Source organism: Pelophylax lessonae, assembly GCF_965119305.1.
Source record: "Pelophylax lessonae genome assembly, chromosome: 1".
In the NCBI taxonomy this organism is placed as follows: domain Eukaryota; kingdom Metazoa; phylum Chordata; class Amphibia; order Anura; family Ranidae; genus Pelophylax; species Pelophylax lessonae.
The window spans coordinates 389,205,381-389,220,185 of NC_138768.1; the positions used below are offsets into that span (position 1 = coordinate 389,205,381).

Below are 14,805 nucleotides of genomic sequence, written 5' to 3' on the forward strand. Positions count from 1 at the left end.
GGGGGCAGAACTTGGATAAGGGTCTGGTATGAATTTTGGGAGGGGCCCCACGCCATTTTTTTCTTTAATTTTTGGTGTGGATGTGTCCCTCCAAATCCATACCAGACCCCCATGCCGTTTTTTTTTTCACAATTTTTTTTTTTTTTGCCAGTTACTTTTTTTTCTGGAATTTATAATAGTTGCATTTAAAATACATTTAATGTTGGTTTTAATAAATATATAACTACATTCTATGTTGTTTTTTAATATCTGCCTGGAGTCTAGCTGTAAAATACTAGCTATTCAAATTTGAGAAATAAACCTGGGGAACTCACATATTTTTCTTTCTTTATTGCAGCTTCACATAACAAGGCTAAAAAATCTTGTTAAATCCCATTTCACATAACATTTGTATGTGGTTATCGCACATTTTTTCATACATTTCTCTACTGACACTGTCCACTGTGTCATTGCCCCACCCCACCCCAAAAAGCACTGTAAACAAAAAAAAAAATATATAAAATAGGATAATAAAAATAAAAAATTACTGACATCATCCACTGCTCTACTGACACTGTCCACTGCCCCCCCCCCCCTCCCAAAAAAGCATTGTGGAAAAATGGTAAAAAAAAAATATTAATCAACCAACCCCCCCCCTCCCCTCTAAAGAATTGTAAAAAAGAATGTGAAAAAATAAAATTTTAAAAATTAATACAAAATGAAGCTGTAAATATTAAATATTATAAAATAAAATTGTAAAAATAAATAATACTAATGAAAATAAAAAACTACTGACAATGGCCACTGCTCTACTGACACCATCCGTCTGTGAAAAAAAAATTGTAAAAAAATAAATTGTAAAAAAAAAAAATCCTAAGGCTTCTTTCACACGGTCCGCCTCCGCAGGCGGATCCGTGTTGCTCAGCGGGGATCGATCCGCGATCCCCGCTGAGCTGGGCGGATGACAGCTCCGTCTCCGCTTGCAGAGCGGAGAGGGAGGTGTCTCAGCACCCGCTGCCCTCTATGGGGGATCGGAGGAGAGCGGACCGCTTGTCCGCTCTCATCAGATCTGCTCCGCTCCGATTACTGAACGGATGGAAAAATAGGGTTTCCATCCGTCCAGATTTCAGCACAGGATCGGATGCGGATGGCAGCGGGTATCAGCGGAGGTGACCTCCGCTGACACCCGCTGCCCCATAGAGCTGCATGGAGGATCCGATCAGATCCGCCTAAAAAACTGACAGGCGGATCTGATCGGACCGCCCGTGTGAAAGAGCCCTTAAACAAATAAAATCGAGAATTACTGACACCATCCACTGCTCTACTGACACTTTCCACTGCCATACCACCCCTAAAAAAACATTGTTAAAAAACAATTGTAACAAAATAAATAAAATAAAAAACTACTGACAATATCCACTGCTCTACTGGCACCATCCACTGCCCCCGCCCCTCTGAAGCATTGTGAAACAAAAATGTAAAAACAATGAAATTATGAAAAATAATAAGAAATTAAACTGTACATATAAAAAAATACTGACACAATCCACTGCCCCCCTCCCCCCCCCCAAAAAAAAAAGCATTGTAAAAAATAAAAAGTACAGTAGAAAATTACTGACACCTGTCCACTGCCCCCCACCCCCAAAAAGCATTGTAAAAATAATAAAATTGTAAAAAAAATAATAAAAATAACTGTCCACTGTTCTCCCCCCAATCTAATGTATTGTGAAACAAATGTTAAAAAAAAATGAAATTGTAAAAAATTATAAAAAATTGTGGCTGTAAATATTTATTATGATAAAATAAAATTGTAAAAAAATAATCATATCAATAAATCATAAAAATAAATAACTACTGACACTGGTCACTGCTCTACTGAAACCATCTATTGCCCCCAACTGTCCCTCTCCAAAGCCTTGTGAAAAAATGAAGCTGCAAAAATGAAATTAAACAAAAAAACTGAAAAAAATATTGATAATAAAAAAAAAAAAAACTTACTGACACTATCCACTGCTCCAATGACACCACCCACTAACCCCACCCCAACCCCTTCCCCCAAAGCATTGTGACAAAAATGTAAAAAAAAGAATAAATTGTAAAATTAATAAAAAAATAAAGCTGCAAAAATTTAAATAAAATAAAACAAAATTGGGAAAAAAGAATAAAAAAAATAAGAAAAAACTACTGACACTAGCCACTGCTCCACTGACAACAACCCCAAAGCTTTGTGAAAAAATATTGTAAAAAAAAAAAAAAACAAAAAAAAAAAACCAAAGCTTTGTTAAAAAATATTGTAAAAAAAAAAAAATTACACCATTAACGTTGTTTATTTATTTATTTATTTATTTATTTTTTGCTACCTTTGTTCCAGGAATGCGGAGTTCCCCTGGTTTTGGCTTTGAAATAAAGAATTGCAATAAATGTATAATACTATGTGATAAAATAATTTGTAAGGATGACATCATGCATCAGGTTTCTTGTGAGCAAGGTTAGCCATGAGACTCCCCTTACCCCACCATACAAGTATTGTCTTGGCAGGCTGAGGTCGCTGTAACCTAAAAGGGCCGCAGCTGGCAGTGTGGAGGTGGGGTTGGAGGAGCCGGTCATTCCCTTCTGTATGAAGGATTACGGTAGAAAGGCTGTGTCAGCTCAGGTCCTGTTGGCAGTACGGTGTAAAGTTTCAGCAGATGTGAGAAGACAATGATTAGGATGGAGCGATGAGAGGTGACAGTGTGCGGAGAGTGCTGGGAGTGCAGGATCAGCTATGGATGTGTTCCGATCAAGGAAGGCTGCAGGGAACACACATGGGTGTATGAAGGAGTCAGCCTAATTACACTGCACACACCCCGAGCAAGGAGTTTGGACTTGTCAGCCAGGAAGCAATCACTTATTTCTATGTAGATCCTTGTGCTGGGGATTGGTGCAAGTGACTTGGATTTCTTCTCCCAGCTTCTCCCATGGCTGACCCATCCAGTCCGGACCTGAGAGATATAGAGATCAAACTGGGGCGCAAGGTGCCTGAGAGCCTGGCCAGATCCCTGAGAGAGGAGCCCCCCAACACCACCGATGGCTTCCCCCAACACGTCCAGCCTGTCACCTTCCCCCAGTCCAGCACCCTGGAGAGGCTGGAGACCAAGATCCAACTTCTCAGACAGGACATGGTAAGTGCCACTGCTGACAGCTGTGTCCCTGGCATCATGGAGGATGGGGGCGCACAGCTGTGCATCCAGAGGAACAGGTGCTCCTGGCTTCCTGACCCTGAGCCAGGGGGTGCTGTCACATGGATGTGTCAGATCGTTCACAGGGGGGGGCACGCCAGATGCAGCTTAACGCGTTTTTAAACGCAGCACCAGCGCACGTGCAAGAATGCATTTCAGTGGCGCTGGTTTACTAAAACTGGAGAGTGCAAAATCTGGTGCAGCTGTTTATAATAGCCAATCAGCTTCTAACTTCAGCTTGTTTAGCTTGCCCTCGTTCACAGTCATGTGATTTGACAGATCAAATTGCATAAGTTGCATCCTTGGCTATGTTCAAATCAGTGCAATGCCCACTTTGCGGTGCTGCATTGATTTGAGAAAGTTGTTTTCACCCAATTTCAGGGGCGATTTGCATAGACCTCACACAGGTGTCTTCCAAGTGGCACTGACACGCGGCTACTAAATTGTGCGAATTCAGATGAAGTCGCACAATTTCAAAGACGCAGTCAATGTGAACGAGGGCTTATTTGACCAATAAAAAGCCTGGGAGCTGATTGGTTTCTATGCAAAGCTGCACCAGATTTCGCACCCTCCAGTTTTGGACTTTTCAGCCAGGAAGCAGTCACTTATTGGTAATAACGTATTAGGAAAGCAACGCCAATGAGTTGTGGTGCTACTTATAGAAATGACTTATTAGTAAAGCAACCCCAATGAGTTGTTGCAGTACTTATAGTAATAACTTATTAGTAAATTAACCCCAATGAGTCATTGTAGTACTTATAGAAATGACTTTTTAGTAAGGCAACTCTTCGGAGGGAAGACCATTTGTGTTCGCACACCCTGTGCACTTTTTGTGTTCTTCACGTTTGTGTGTGTGCACTTTTTTATGCACCGGGTGAAGTCTTTTGAGTGCGTTTCACACGCTACGGGCTTTAAAAAAAAAAAAAACCCCAATGAGTCGTTGCGCTACTTATAGAAATAACCTTTTAGTAAATCAACCCCAATGAGTTGTTGTGGTACTTATAGTAATAACTTTTTAGTAAATTAACCCCAATGAGTCATTGTAGTACTTATAGTAATAACTTATTAGTAAATTAACCCCAATGAGTCATTGTAGTACTTATAGTAATAACTTATTAGTAAATCAACCCCAATGAGTTGTTGTGGTACTTATAGTAATAACTTATTAGTAAATCAACCCCAATGAGTCGTTGTAGTGCTTATAGTAATAACTTATTAGTAAATTAACCCCAATGAGTCATTGTAGTACTTATAGTAATAACTTATTAGTAAATTAACCCCAATGAGTCGTTGTAGTGCTTATAGTAATAACTTATTAGTAAATTAACCCAAATGAGTCATTGTAGTACTTATAGTAATAACTTATTAGTAAATCAACCCCAATGAGTCGTTGTAGTGCTTATAGTAATAACTTATTAGTAAATTAACCCAAATGAGTCGTTGTAGTACTTATAGTAATAACTTATTAGTAAATTAACCCCAATGAGTTGTTGTGGTACTTATAGTAATAACTTATTAGTAAATAAACCCCAATAAGTCGTTGTAGTACTTATAGTAATAACTTATTAGTAAATTAACCCCAATGAGTCGTTGTAGTACTTACAGTAATAACTTATTAGTAAATTAACCCCAATGAGTTGTTGTGGTACTTATAGTAATAACTTATTAGTAAATAAACCCCAATAAGTTGTTGTAGTACTTATAGAAATAACTTATTATTAAATTAACCCCAATGAGTCGTTGTAGTACTGATAGTAATAACGTATTAGTAAATTAACCCCAATGAGTCATTGCAGTACTTATAGTAATAACTTATTAGTACATCAAAAACGCAGTGCCATTTGCTGAATCGGATTCTGGGGCAGCAAAAAAAAAGGGTCCTGCGCAATTTTGATGCGGTGCGATTTGAGCCATACAGAATGAATGGCTCAAATCGCACTGCTGCATTATCGCGTTTTTTTATTCGTGATTTGAACAGGAATGCGGTGTGATTCCTGCCCAAATTGCACGCAATTCCTGCACCGCATCCGTGTGGACTTAGTCTTTATCGGTGCCTTAAACAAAAAAAAAAAAAGTTTGTTCCACCATCAATACAATGCCTCCTGGGACTTGTAGTTCCCATGATTGTATTCTGAGGTTGGGGAGACTTCCCCCTGCTGTCATCATACACTGATCAGTGTTGCAGGCTAAAGCCAGCAGCGCAGATCAAGTGGCAAAATTCTGACTGGTGCAAATGTGAACGAATCCTAATAATGTACTTCCATCCGGTTTAAAACCCAAACCCAGCATGAGCTTTTTTTTTTTTAAGTTTTGATGGATAGTGAAAGGGTTAAAACTTCAAGTTTTTGCTGTTGTCTGTATTCCCATTCTGGAGATTCCGCTCACTTCCTGTCCCTGTGATAGAGTCATAGGGGCACAAAGTGGTATAAAATCTCTCCAATGATGGCGCAAGCAACAAAAACACTTTTTTGATTTGGGGTTGAAGCCCTGGTTCACACCAGTTTTGCTATAAAGTCATGCTACTTCAGCGCAACTTTACAGTTATCTATCAGTGTGATTTCATGTGCAGCTTGCTGACATCTGTGCGACTTCATTTAGGAGATGTCGATTGCACAGAAATAGTGTAGGAACCTTTTTCAAAGTTGCTGCGTCTTGAGTAGCAGCAATTTGAACAACAGTTCCATTGCCGCAAATGGGGTGTGACTTATCATGCGACTTTTAACTATCAAGTCGCATGGCAAGTCGAACTGGCGTGAGCTCATGCTGCTTTAAACCAAAAAAAAAAAAAACCTTAGGCTTTTAGTTCTGGATAGAGTAAGGAACAGCTAGAAAATCTGTCAAATTTTTATCGTGTTCTGTTTGCCCGCTGGGGTGATTTCTCCTCACTTCCTGTCCCTGCGACACCGGTACAAGAAATGTCAAGAATGTAGATCTTTAGGATGGGAATAAACAGCCATAAAAAGCTCAACATAGTTCTAACCTTTTCCCAATCTACCAAAAAATGTAATATATTGCAGCTTACCAATTATTAGATGTGGTGGCTATATTAGTTTTTTTTTTTTTTTTGGGCTTTTCTCCCCTCTATTTTCACCTGGTGATCTGACCAGTAACACACCCCCTGTATTATGTATTAGAGTTCCCCCACTCTGGATAAATGAGCACAGCAGTCAGCAGCATTGTCAGTCTGGTAGGGGAGTGTTAGATTTACTTGCAGATTTAGCTACACTAACACACTGAAGCTGAGCTCCAGCTCGCACTTTATAAGCAGTTACAGCAGTTTTCTTTTCATTTTGGGATAAATGTTTTTCATGAATAAATATAATCTGATCATTGTAAGCACCCCTGTCAGTGGTAAATAGATTGTCTAATCCCTGTAATTTGATATATTTAGAAGAGAGCTTGTGCTTTTGAAAAACAGACTTGCTGGCTGGATCACCAGATGAAAATAGAAAAAAAGAGAGCCTAAAAAGGAAAACTAATGCAGCCATCACATTTAAGAATTGCTTAGCTGTAATATAATACATTTTTGCTTTTGGGTTTAATATGGCTTGAAGATAGATTATGGGCGGGGTTACAAACCCCTTCTTATTACTGTCACCCCACTAATTTGAATCTCCTTTCTTTTCTTTTTTTTTGTCCTGGTGACCATAGTTTTGTGTAACCACTGGAGTGTACATGGGAATTCTTCCAATGCCTACACTTGGTGTAAGAGCAATTCACACCATTGCGTTGCAGTATCGTTGCATGCATTACTGCAAATGCAGTGCCATTCATTCTTAATGGTGCCAGAAAGGCATTTAACCAATGGATTTTGCTTTGCAAGTTAGGGATTCTTCACAAAGTAAGTTTACAAACTTCAATAATAGGAGTAGGTTAAAATTATTTGAAATACAACATAGAATTAAATGTATAATTTAATGCTTTGACCATAGGCACACTTTAAAAAAGCATACTGTAAAACCTGTAAACATGCCGGAACTTTTCAATATCAATATAGATTTATTTTACTTGTGCTTATAAGTTCCACCTGTGATGGACAGCCTGGGTGCCTCCATCAAGATACAGCTTCCTCCACTCTGGAACCAGGAACCAGATAGTATATTGCTTCCAAGAACTAGACGACACTAGCTTAGGTGCAAACTGGAACTGACCATTTATTGTAAATTTACACAGAATATATACCAAACAAAATCAGGTAAAAGCTTGATTACGTTATTCTAAACAATGCAAACTGTAAACAGTAATATCGTTTTTTTTTTTATTAAATTATTTTTTATTGCTCTTCTAGGTGGAGAAACATTAAATCACATATTTCTATTACTAGCAAAATTGCTCCCTGCAACAGGTGTAGTTAAAATTTTAGCATGTTCCAATCATAAGTAGGGCTGGGCGATTTTGCCAAAAAAAAAAAATCTTTGATTTTTAAAGAAAAATTTGAGTTTCGATTCGATTTTTCGATTTTTTTTTTCCAATGCACTTAAAAAATGACTGCAGACATCAGATATAGTGTCAAAAGTGCAACTTTATTGCTATTTTAACTCCTCAAGAGTTAAAATGCGTAGAATCCCAAAACAATAGACTACTAGACGTTAGACAGTAAAAGAAGACGCGGGGGCGTCGCGCTGAGCAGGGAGGGAGGAGAGCTCACTGTGTTGAGCGAGGACTGAGGAAGGAGAAGCGCTGTATATGTGTGTCTGACTCTGATGGACCACCGCCGCGCCTGGATGTTGTGACGTCAGCTGCGGGCGGTGCGTCTGTACAGGCCAGGGGCTGTGATAGGTACAGTCCAGAGAACGAGTCCACAGTAACCGGCCACCTTTTTTAGTTTGACTTCGAAACTATTTTTTTTTTCAAAAATTTGAGTTTTTTCTACAATAGTTTTTTCTGCCTTGTGCAGCCAGCCCCGGGCCCCGCGTAACTACACACACCCTGGGCCTGGGCTCCAGCTAGCTCCTAGTCCGCCGCACAGGAACCGAACTCCCCAGTAACGTTTAGTTTGAAACGTTTTTTTTTTTTAAACTCGAGTTTTTTGTACAATACTTTTTTTTTTTTTTTTATTATTACTTTATTTAATTTTATTTTTATTTAATGAAGTACTTTATTTTTAATTAATTATCGATAACGACAGTTGTAGTTCTGATATCTTCCACATGGAGGCGCAAATAATAAGTAACAATAATAATTATCATTAATAATAATAATTAGTGACCAGTGACCACAATAATAATGATGATGATGATGTTGTACAATACTTTTTTCTCCCTTGTGCAGCCACCGAACTGAGTCCCCACCGCTGCGCCTGGATGTGACGTCAGCTGCGGGGTGGGCGGTGCGTCTGTACAGGGGCACCGCCCGCTTCCTCTCTCGGCAGCTGACGTCACATCCAGGCCGGGGAGACTGTACTATCACAGCGCGCCGCAGCCCCGGGCCTGTACAAACGCACCGCCCGCCCCGCAGCTGACGTCACATCCAGGCGCGGCGGTGGGGACTCAGTTCGGTGGCTGCACAAGGGAGAAAAAAGTATTGTACAAAAAAACTCGAGTTTAAAAAAAAAAAACGTTTCAAACTAAAAAATCGATAAATCGATTAAATCGATTTATCGCCCAGCCCTAATCATAAGTATAACCTACATTGTCTTTAAAGCAGAGTCCCACATGCACGAGTCCCACATGCACGAGTCCCACATGCACGAGTCCCACATGCACGAGTCCCACATGCACGAGTCCCACATGCACGAGTCCCACAGCGTTTTCTGAATGATCCCGCTGTCTTCTGGGACCTGTGTATGTCTCCCAGAAGGCAGCGGGGGGGGGGGGGGCTGCAAATGAGGCAGGTCGCTGCGGCGCCCTTACATGGACGTGGGAGCACGTACCTGTTTTTTTGCACTTATCAAACCGGTATAAAAAACATGCTTTTAAAGTGATATTACAGCTTATTTTTTGGTTTAAAATAAAACAGGTTTATAATTTCAGTACCTCCTCTGTGCAACAATATTGCACAGAGCAGTCCCTTACCTCTTCTTTAGCGATCCTTTGCTGGTGCTGCCCTTCTTCCTGTGGGTGACCCCCAAAGAAAGTCATGTGCTGTGGCAGGTCACCCATGCAGACATGCCCCCCAAGCTGGGCTATGTGCATCCATAGGCACACACAGCGTGGCTGGGGCCATGCCCTCCACTCCCTCCTCACTGGATTTTATTGACAGCAGCAGGGGCCAATGGCCGCCTCTGCTCTTAGAATTTCCTATAAGAGGAAGAGAGAGCAGCAGTTCTGCAGATGGGACAGCTCTGGATTGTGGGAGGACTCAGGTAAGTGTTTAGGGATGGGACGGAAGTGGCCAGAAGATTTTTTACCTTATTGCAATGCATGCATTTAGGTAAAAAAAAATAAAAAATGTAAGACTTTACAGCCACTTTTAGGCCTCATGCATACGAAATGTTTTTTTTTTCCTCCCCTGGATGCCTTTGCTCCTGGCAGGAAAAAAAATCAGCTTAAAAAAACACACCTAAAGTCACCTTTTGCGCACAAATTTCAGCACACCAAGTGTTTGTTTAATAATTCCATTGGCCAATATTATTTTGTTCTGCCCATTGGAATGTGTTTAGGTGCATTCAGTGGAAAGCTCCTCTCCTGAAAGTCCTGATGATGCGTTTTTTTTTTTTTTTTCTTTTTTTTCGGTTCCTCTTCTAATACACCTGTAAACGCATATTTGTGAATGGCCACATGTTTACAGGATGGAAAAAAATCTGTAAAAGCTGTGTTTTTTACGTCCTTTACGTCCTATGTGCATGAGCCCTAATGGTGTATTTAACAGACCAAAAGTAAGCAAATAGGTGAAAGTGGTTCTAAACGCTGCAAGGTTTTTTACCTTCATGCATTCTATGAGGCTGGGCTCACATATGTTCGGCTGCGAGTTGCAGTTCAGAGTCCGGTGCGTTTGTGTTCAATGGTTCAGGTGCGATTCAGGGTTACATTTTTCCCTGAATTCTCACCTGAACTGGACACAAAAACGCACAGGACCCTTTTCAAATTCGCACCGCAGCCACCCTGGACATGTGTGAACTGGCTTCATTGAAAGCCATCACACTCACATGTTATGCAAATTAGATGCGGTGTAAAACGCACTCAATTCGCATATATGTGAAGCCAGTCTGAAGGTAAAAAACCCTGTGTGTGTGTAGTAGTTCCCCCGCCCCCTATGATTTACCTGAGCCCATTGTGATTCAGCAATGTGCACGAGAGCCTTGGGTCTTCAGGGACTCTTCACCCGCTGCTGTCAATCCTAGCTAGTAAGCCAGTGAGGAGAGAGGGGGCGGGGCCAAGATGCAGCTCTGTGTCTGAATGGACATGCAGAGCAGCGGCTCGGGAGCGACTGAACTGATGACACGAACGGTCCGCATGTGTGAAAGCAGCCTGAAGGTAAAACACATGTTAATACCTAAGCGCAATTTTGCAACTTTGACACGTGTTAGTAACAACTACATCATCACAACTACTTTGTCCATCCAGCTTTCAATTGGTGGTAAATGGTAACAGATATCCAGTGGCGGCCCGTGCATAGGGGGCGCCAGGGCGCCGCCCCCCTTAAAAAAAGGAAAAAAAAATTACAAAAAAGAACAATAAAGTTAGTAAAAAAAAAAAAACTTTTCGCCGGCCTGACCGGCCTATGTGGTGGCTAAAGGGGGGTGGGGTTTACGACCCAGAAAGGCGCCGATTGGCTGCCTTCTGGGGGTGTAACCTGGGTGCCGGAAAGATCGCTTGGCCACCCCCACCTTTGTGATGTCCTGGCTGTGATTGGTCCAGTCTCCAGCCTGGACCAATCATCATCCAGGACATCCGATCGCTGACGTCAGGGGCGGTGCCGGTGCGTGCGTCAGTCACTCACCGTCACCGCCGCTCGGAGGAAGAGGGAAAAGCCGATCACCTTCCCGCGCCGCCGCCGCAGAAGAGGACTAACTGGATCGAGGAGGGGAGAACCCGCCGCCGCCAGGTAAGTGCATTAAATTGAAGGGAGCATGCACGCTGGTCTCTGCATTGATTGGGGGACAATGCTGTGGGCACTCTGCAATCATTGGGGTACGATGCTGTGGCACTCTGCAATCATTGGGGTACAATTCTGTGGCACTCTGCAATCATTGGGGTACAATGCTGTGGCACTCTGCAATCATTGGGGTACAATTCTGTGGCACTCTTCAATCATTGGGGTACAATGCTGTGGCACTCTGCAATCATTGGGGTACAATTCTGTGGCACTCTGCAATCATTGGGGTACAATTCTGTGGCACTCTGCAATCATTTGGGTACAATGCTGTGGCACTCTGCAATCATTGGGGTACAATGCTGTGGCACTCTGCAGTGAAAGGGGCTCGCACGCTGAACTCTGCATTGATGGGGGCACGGAACAGTGTTAATTGCATTGAAGGGGGCACAGCACAGTTGCATTGAAGGGGGCACGCACGCTGAACTCTGCATTGTGGGGGCACAGCACAGTGTTCATTGCATTGAAGGGGGCACAGCACAGTGTTTATTGCATTGAAGGGGGCACAGCACAGTGTTCATTGCATTGAAGGTGGCACAGCACAGTGTTCATTGCATTGAAGGGGGCACAGCACAGTGTTCATTGCATTGAAGGGGGCACAGCACAGTGTTTATTGCATTGAAGGGGTCACAGCACAGTGTTCATTGCATTGAAGGGGTCACAGCACAGTGTTCATTGCATTGAAGGGGGCACAGCACAGTGTTCATTGCACTGAAGGGGGCACAGCACAGTGTTCATTGCATTGAAGGGGGCATGTACGCTGGTCTCTGCATTGAAAGGGGGCATGTACGCTGCTCTCTGCATTGAAAGGGGGCATGTACGCTGCTCTCTGCATTGAAAGGGGGCATATACCATCTCCTGTACCATGACCTGTGCCATGCCTATACCATATCTGTGCCATGCCTATACCATATCTGTGCCATGCCTATACCATCTCCTGTACCATCACCTATGCCATGCCTATACCATCACCTGTGCCATGCCTGTACCATGACTTCAAAGTCACGCAATTTTTTACCGCGTTCTTTGCGCGAAGCAATACCTATTACATTTTTTCTTTTTGCGCCCCCCCCAAAAATTTTGAGCACCAGCCGCCACTGCAGATATCTGTTTTTTTTTTTTTATTACTTAAAACTGTCCCGAAATAGTAGAAAAAAAAAAAAATATATATATATATATATATATATATATATATATATATATATATATAAATATATATATATATATATATATATATATAATAATTTTTTTTTTTTTTTTTAACCACCTGAGGACCAAGCCTATTTCTGACACATGTTGTTTTAAAAGGTGAAATCTGTATTTTTTGCTAGAAAAATATTAGAACCCCCAAACATTTTATTTATTTATATATATATATATATATATATATATATATATAGCAAAGACTCTGGAGAATAAAACGGCGGTTGTTGCAATATTTTTAGTCATGCGGTATTGGCGCAGCGGTCTTTCAAACGCAATTATTTTGGAAAAAAATACACTTCATTAAATTAAAAAAAACGAAATAGTAAAGTTAGGTATCTGAAGTTTGGCCTGCCCCTGTGAAGATGTCACCAATGACGAAACGCGCCCGAATTGGCTGTTACTGAAGACATCACTCTTGCTTAGCCGTCACTCACGGTGTTCCTTTCTCAAGAGCTGACAGTCTGCTGGTTTTTTACTCGTTTTTGCCTGTTTACAATTCATCGAAGGTACTTTTTATATATTTTTAATAAAATGACTTAAATGTTAGCAGGCTTCACTATGCTTGTTCATTTTTTTTTTTTTTTTTCTGATCCATCTTGGGCTGCTGCTGAGCAGCCACCGCCTATCTCGGATGCGCGGGTTATTTTGTGCTTTTATGACCATTATAATTTATGGTCTATACTATCTGGTAAGAAGCGTATGCTAAAGCCCCGTACACACGTACCGATGGTCGGCTTACAAATGTTCCTCTTTTCTCCCCGGGATGTCGGTGTCTGCTGAAAAGTGCAAAGACAGCACAAGGACAGCACAAGAATTTTGTCCGCCGACTGCAGAAGTGATGTCATGTAATGGTTAACTTTCCCTGTGTTTTCTATTTTCTGAGCATGCCCAGTCTTGCAAATCTGCGGTCTGTCGGCCGAATTGTGTACTGACAGGCGAACAATCGTCCGTTCTGGTGTCGGCATACAAATATTTTCATGTTTGCACGAAAGACTTTTGTCCGCGGATTGTGCGCAGACATCTGTCGGAGGCACCATACTAACACACGTACAATCGGCAGATCCTTCGTCCACCGACGTTTGTATGCCGACGATCGGTACGTGTGTACGGGCCTTTAGTGTTGGTGCTTGGTGGTAGATTTCATCAATCAACGTTACTTTTTTACGCTTTTTTGCACTTTATGGACACTCATTTGTTTTAATATTGAAAAGGACTTTTTAATTGAAAGGACTTTTTTATGTTCACCTAACATTGGATTTTGCATCTATTTTCATTATATCCCTTTCATATGATTAATTTTTTTTAGTGATTTATTTTGCTCATAATTTATTCACTGCATGTTATGTTGTTTTCATGCCACATTATTTACCATATGATTATTCATGATTGCACTATTAGGATTTAGCGCTGATTCTTATTTTTATTAAACAGTAAAGATAGCCCAATGTTTTTGTATATTGTAAAAGATGATGTCACGTTGAGTAAGACCGCATTCACATTGATCCGACTTGGACCGCGACTTGTCAACCTGACAAGTCGCGGTCCGTCACGCTCCCATTGTGTGGTACAGGAGCCGTTCTAATAGGAGCGACACAAGTCGCTCCAACTTAGAAAAAGGGTCCTGTACTACTTCGAGGCGACTTGCATAGACTTTCATTTTGTGAAGTCCATGCAAGTCGCGCCGAAGTCGCGCTGCACGCGACTTCACAGGTCGCCTCTAAGTCTCAGCGACCTAGTGTGAACCAGCACTAAATAGATACCTAACATGTTACAGTTTAAAAATGCGCACACTCGTATAATGGCAACAAACTACGGTACTTAAAAATCTCCATTGGTGATGCTTTAAAAACGTTTAACGGTTACCAGTTTAGAGTTACAAAGGAGTGTAGATCCACTTTAAAGATATACAGTATATTCCTGTAGCAACTCTAGATATTTTAAAGTAGTAGTCTGTGGCACAATTTTGTAGCATGGTTTGGGGGAAAGGTAGAGAGCAGTAATCACTTCCATGTGACTTTCATTCTTCTGCTATGTGTGCGTAACTGGAAACTGTACGTTCATAGTGTACTTTCTTATTCCACGTATGGGTGACATGTAGATGACACACCTGAAGGAAAATGGGCACAATTCGTTCCAGCTGCACAAAAGTAAACTGTTCTGTAACTCTTCTGCCCTAGGAAATGAATGGACAGAGAATACAGCACAGGAATGCGCAAATGTGTGTTTGGTTTAAGTAAATACCATTGGGGTTGTTTGTTGTACATTCACATTCTTTACTTTCAGCCCAGGAAGACAGATGGGGGAAAAAAGCGGTGTGTATATTCACTTATACACTTGGTGATGAAACATTTGCATGAAATCAGTACTT

At 41.4% G+C, this 14,805-nt stretch overlaps 1 protein-coding gene across 1 annotated transcript in view; it reads left to right on the plus strand.

Moving 5' to 3' along the window:
- The first annotated feature begins 2,770 nt into the window (after positions 1 to 2,770).
- LURAP1L (leucine rich adaptor protein 1 like) overlaps positions 2,771 to 14,805 on the plus strand; it is a 54,528-nt gene continuing 42,493 nt past the window's right edge. Inside the window, exon 1 of the mRNA XM_082260422.1 lies at positions 2,771 to 3,140. Within this exon, the coding sequence (XP_082116548.1) occupies positions 2,937 to 3,140 (204 nt within the window). The 5' untranslated portion in view covers positions 2,771 to 2,936. The remainder of the gene's footprint in view (positions 3,141 to 14,805) is intronic.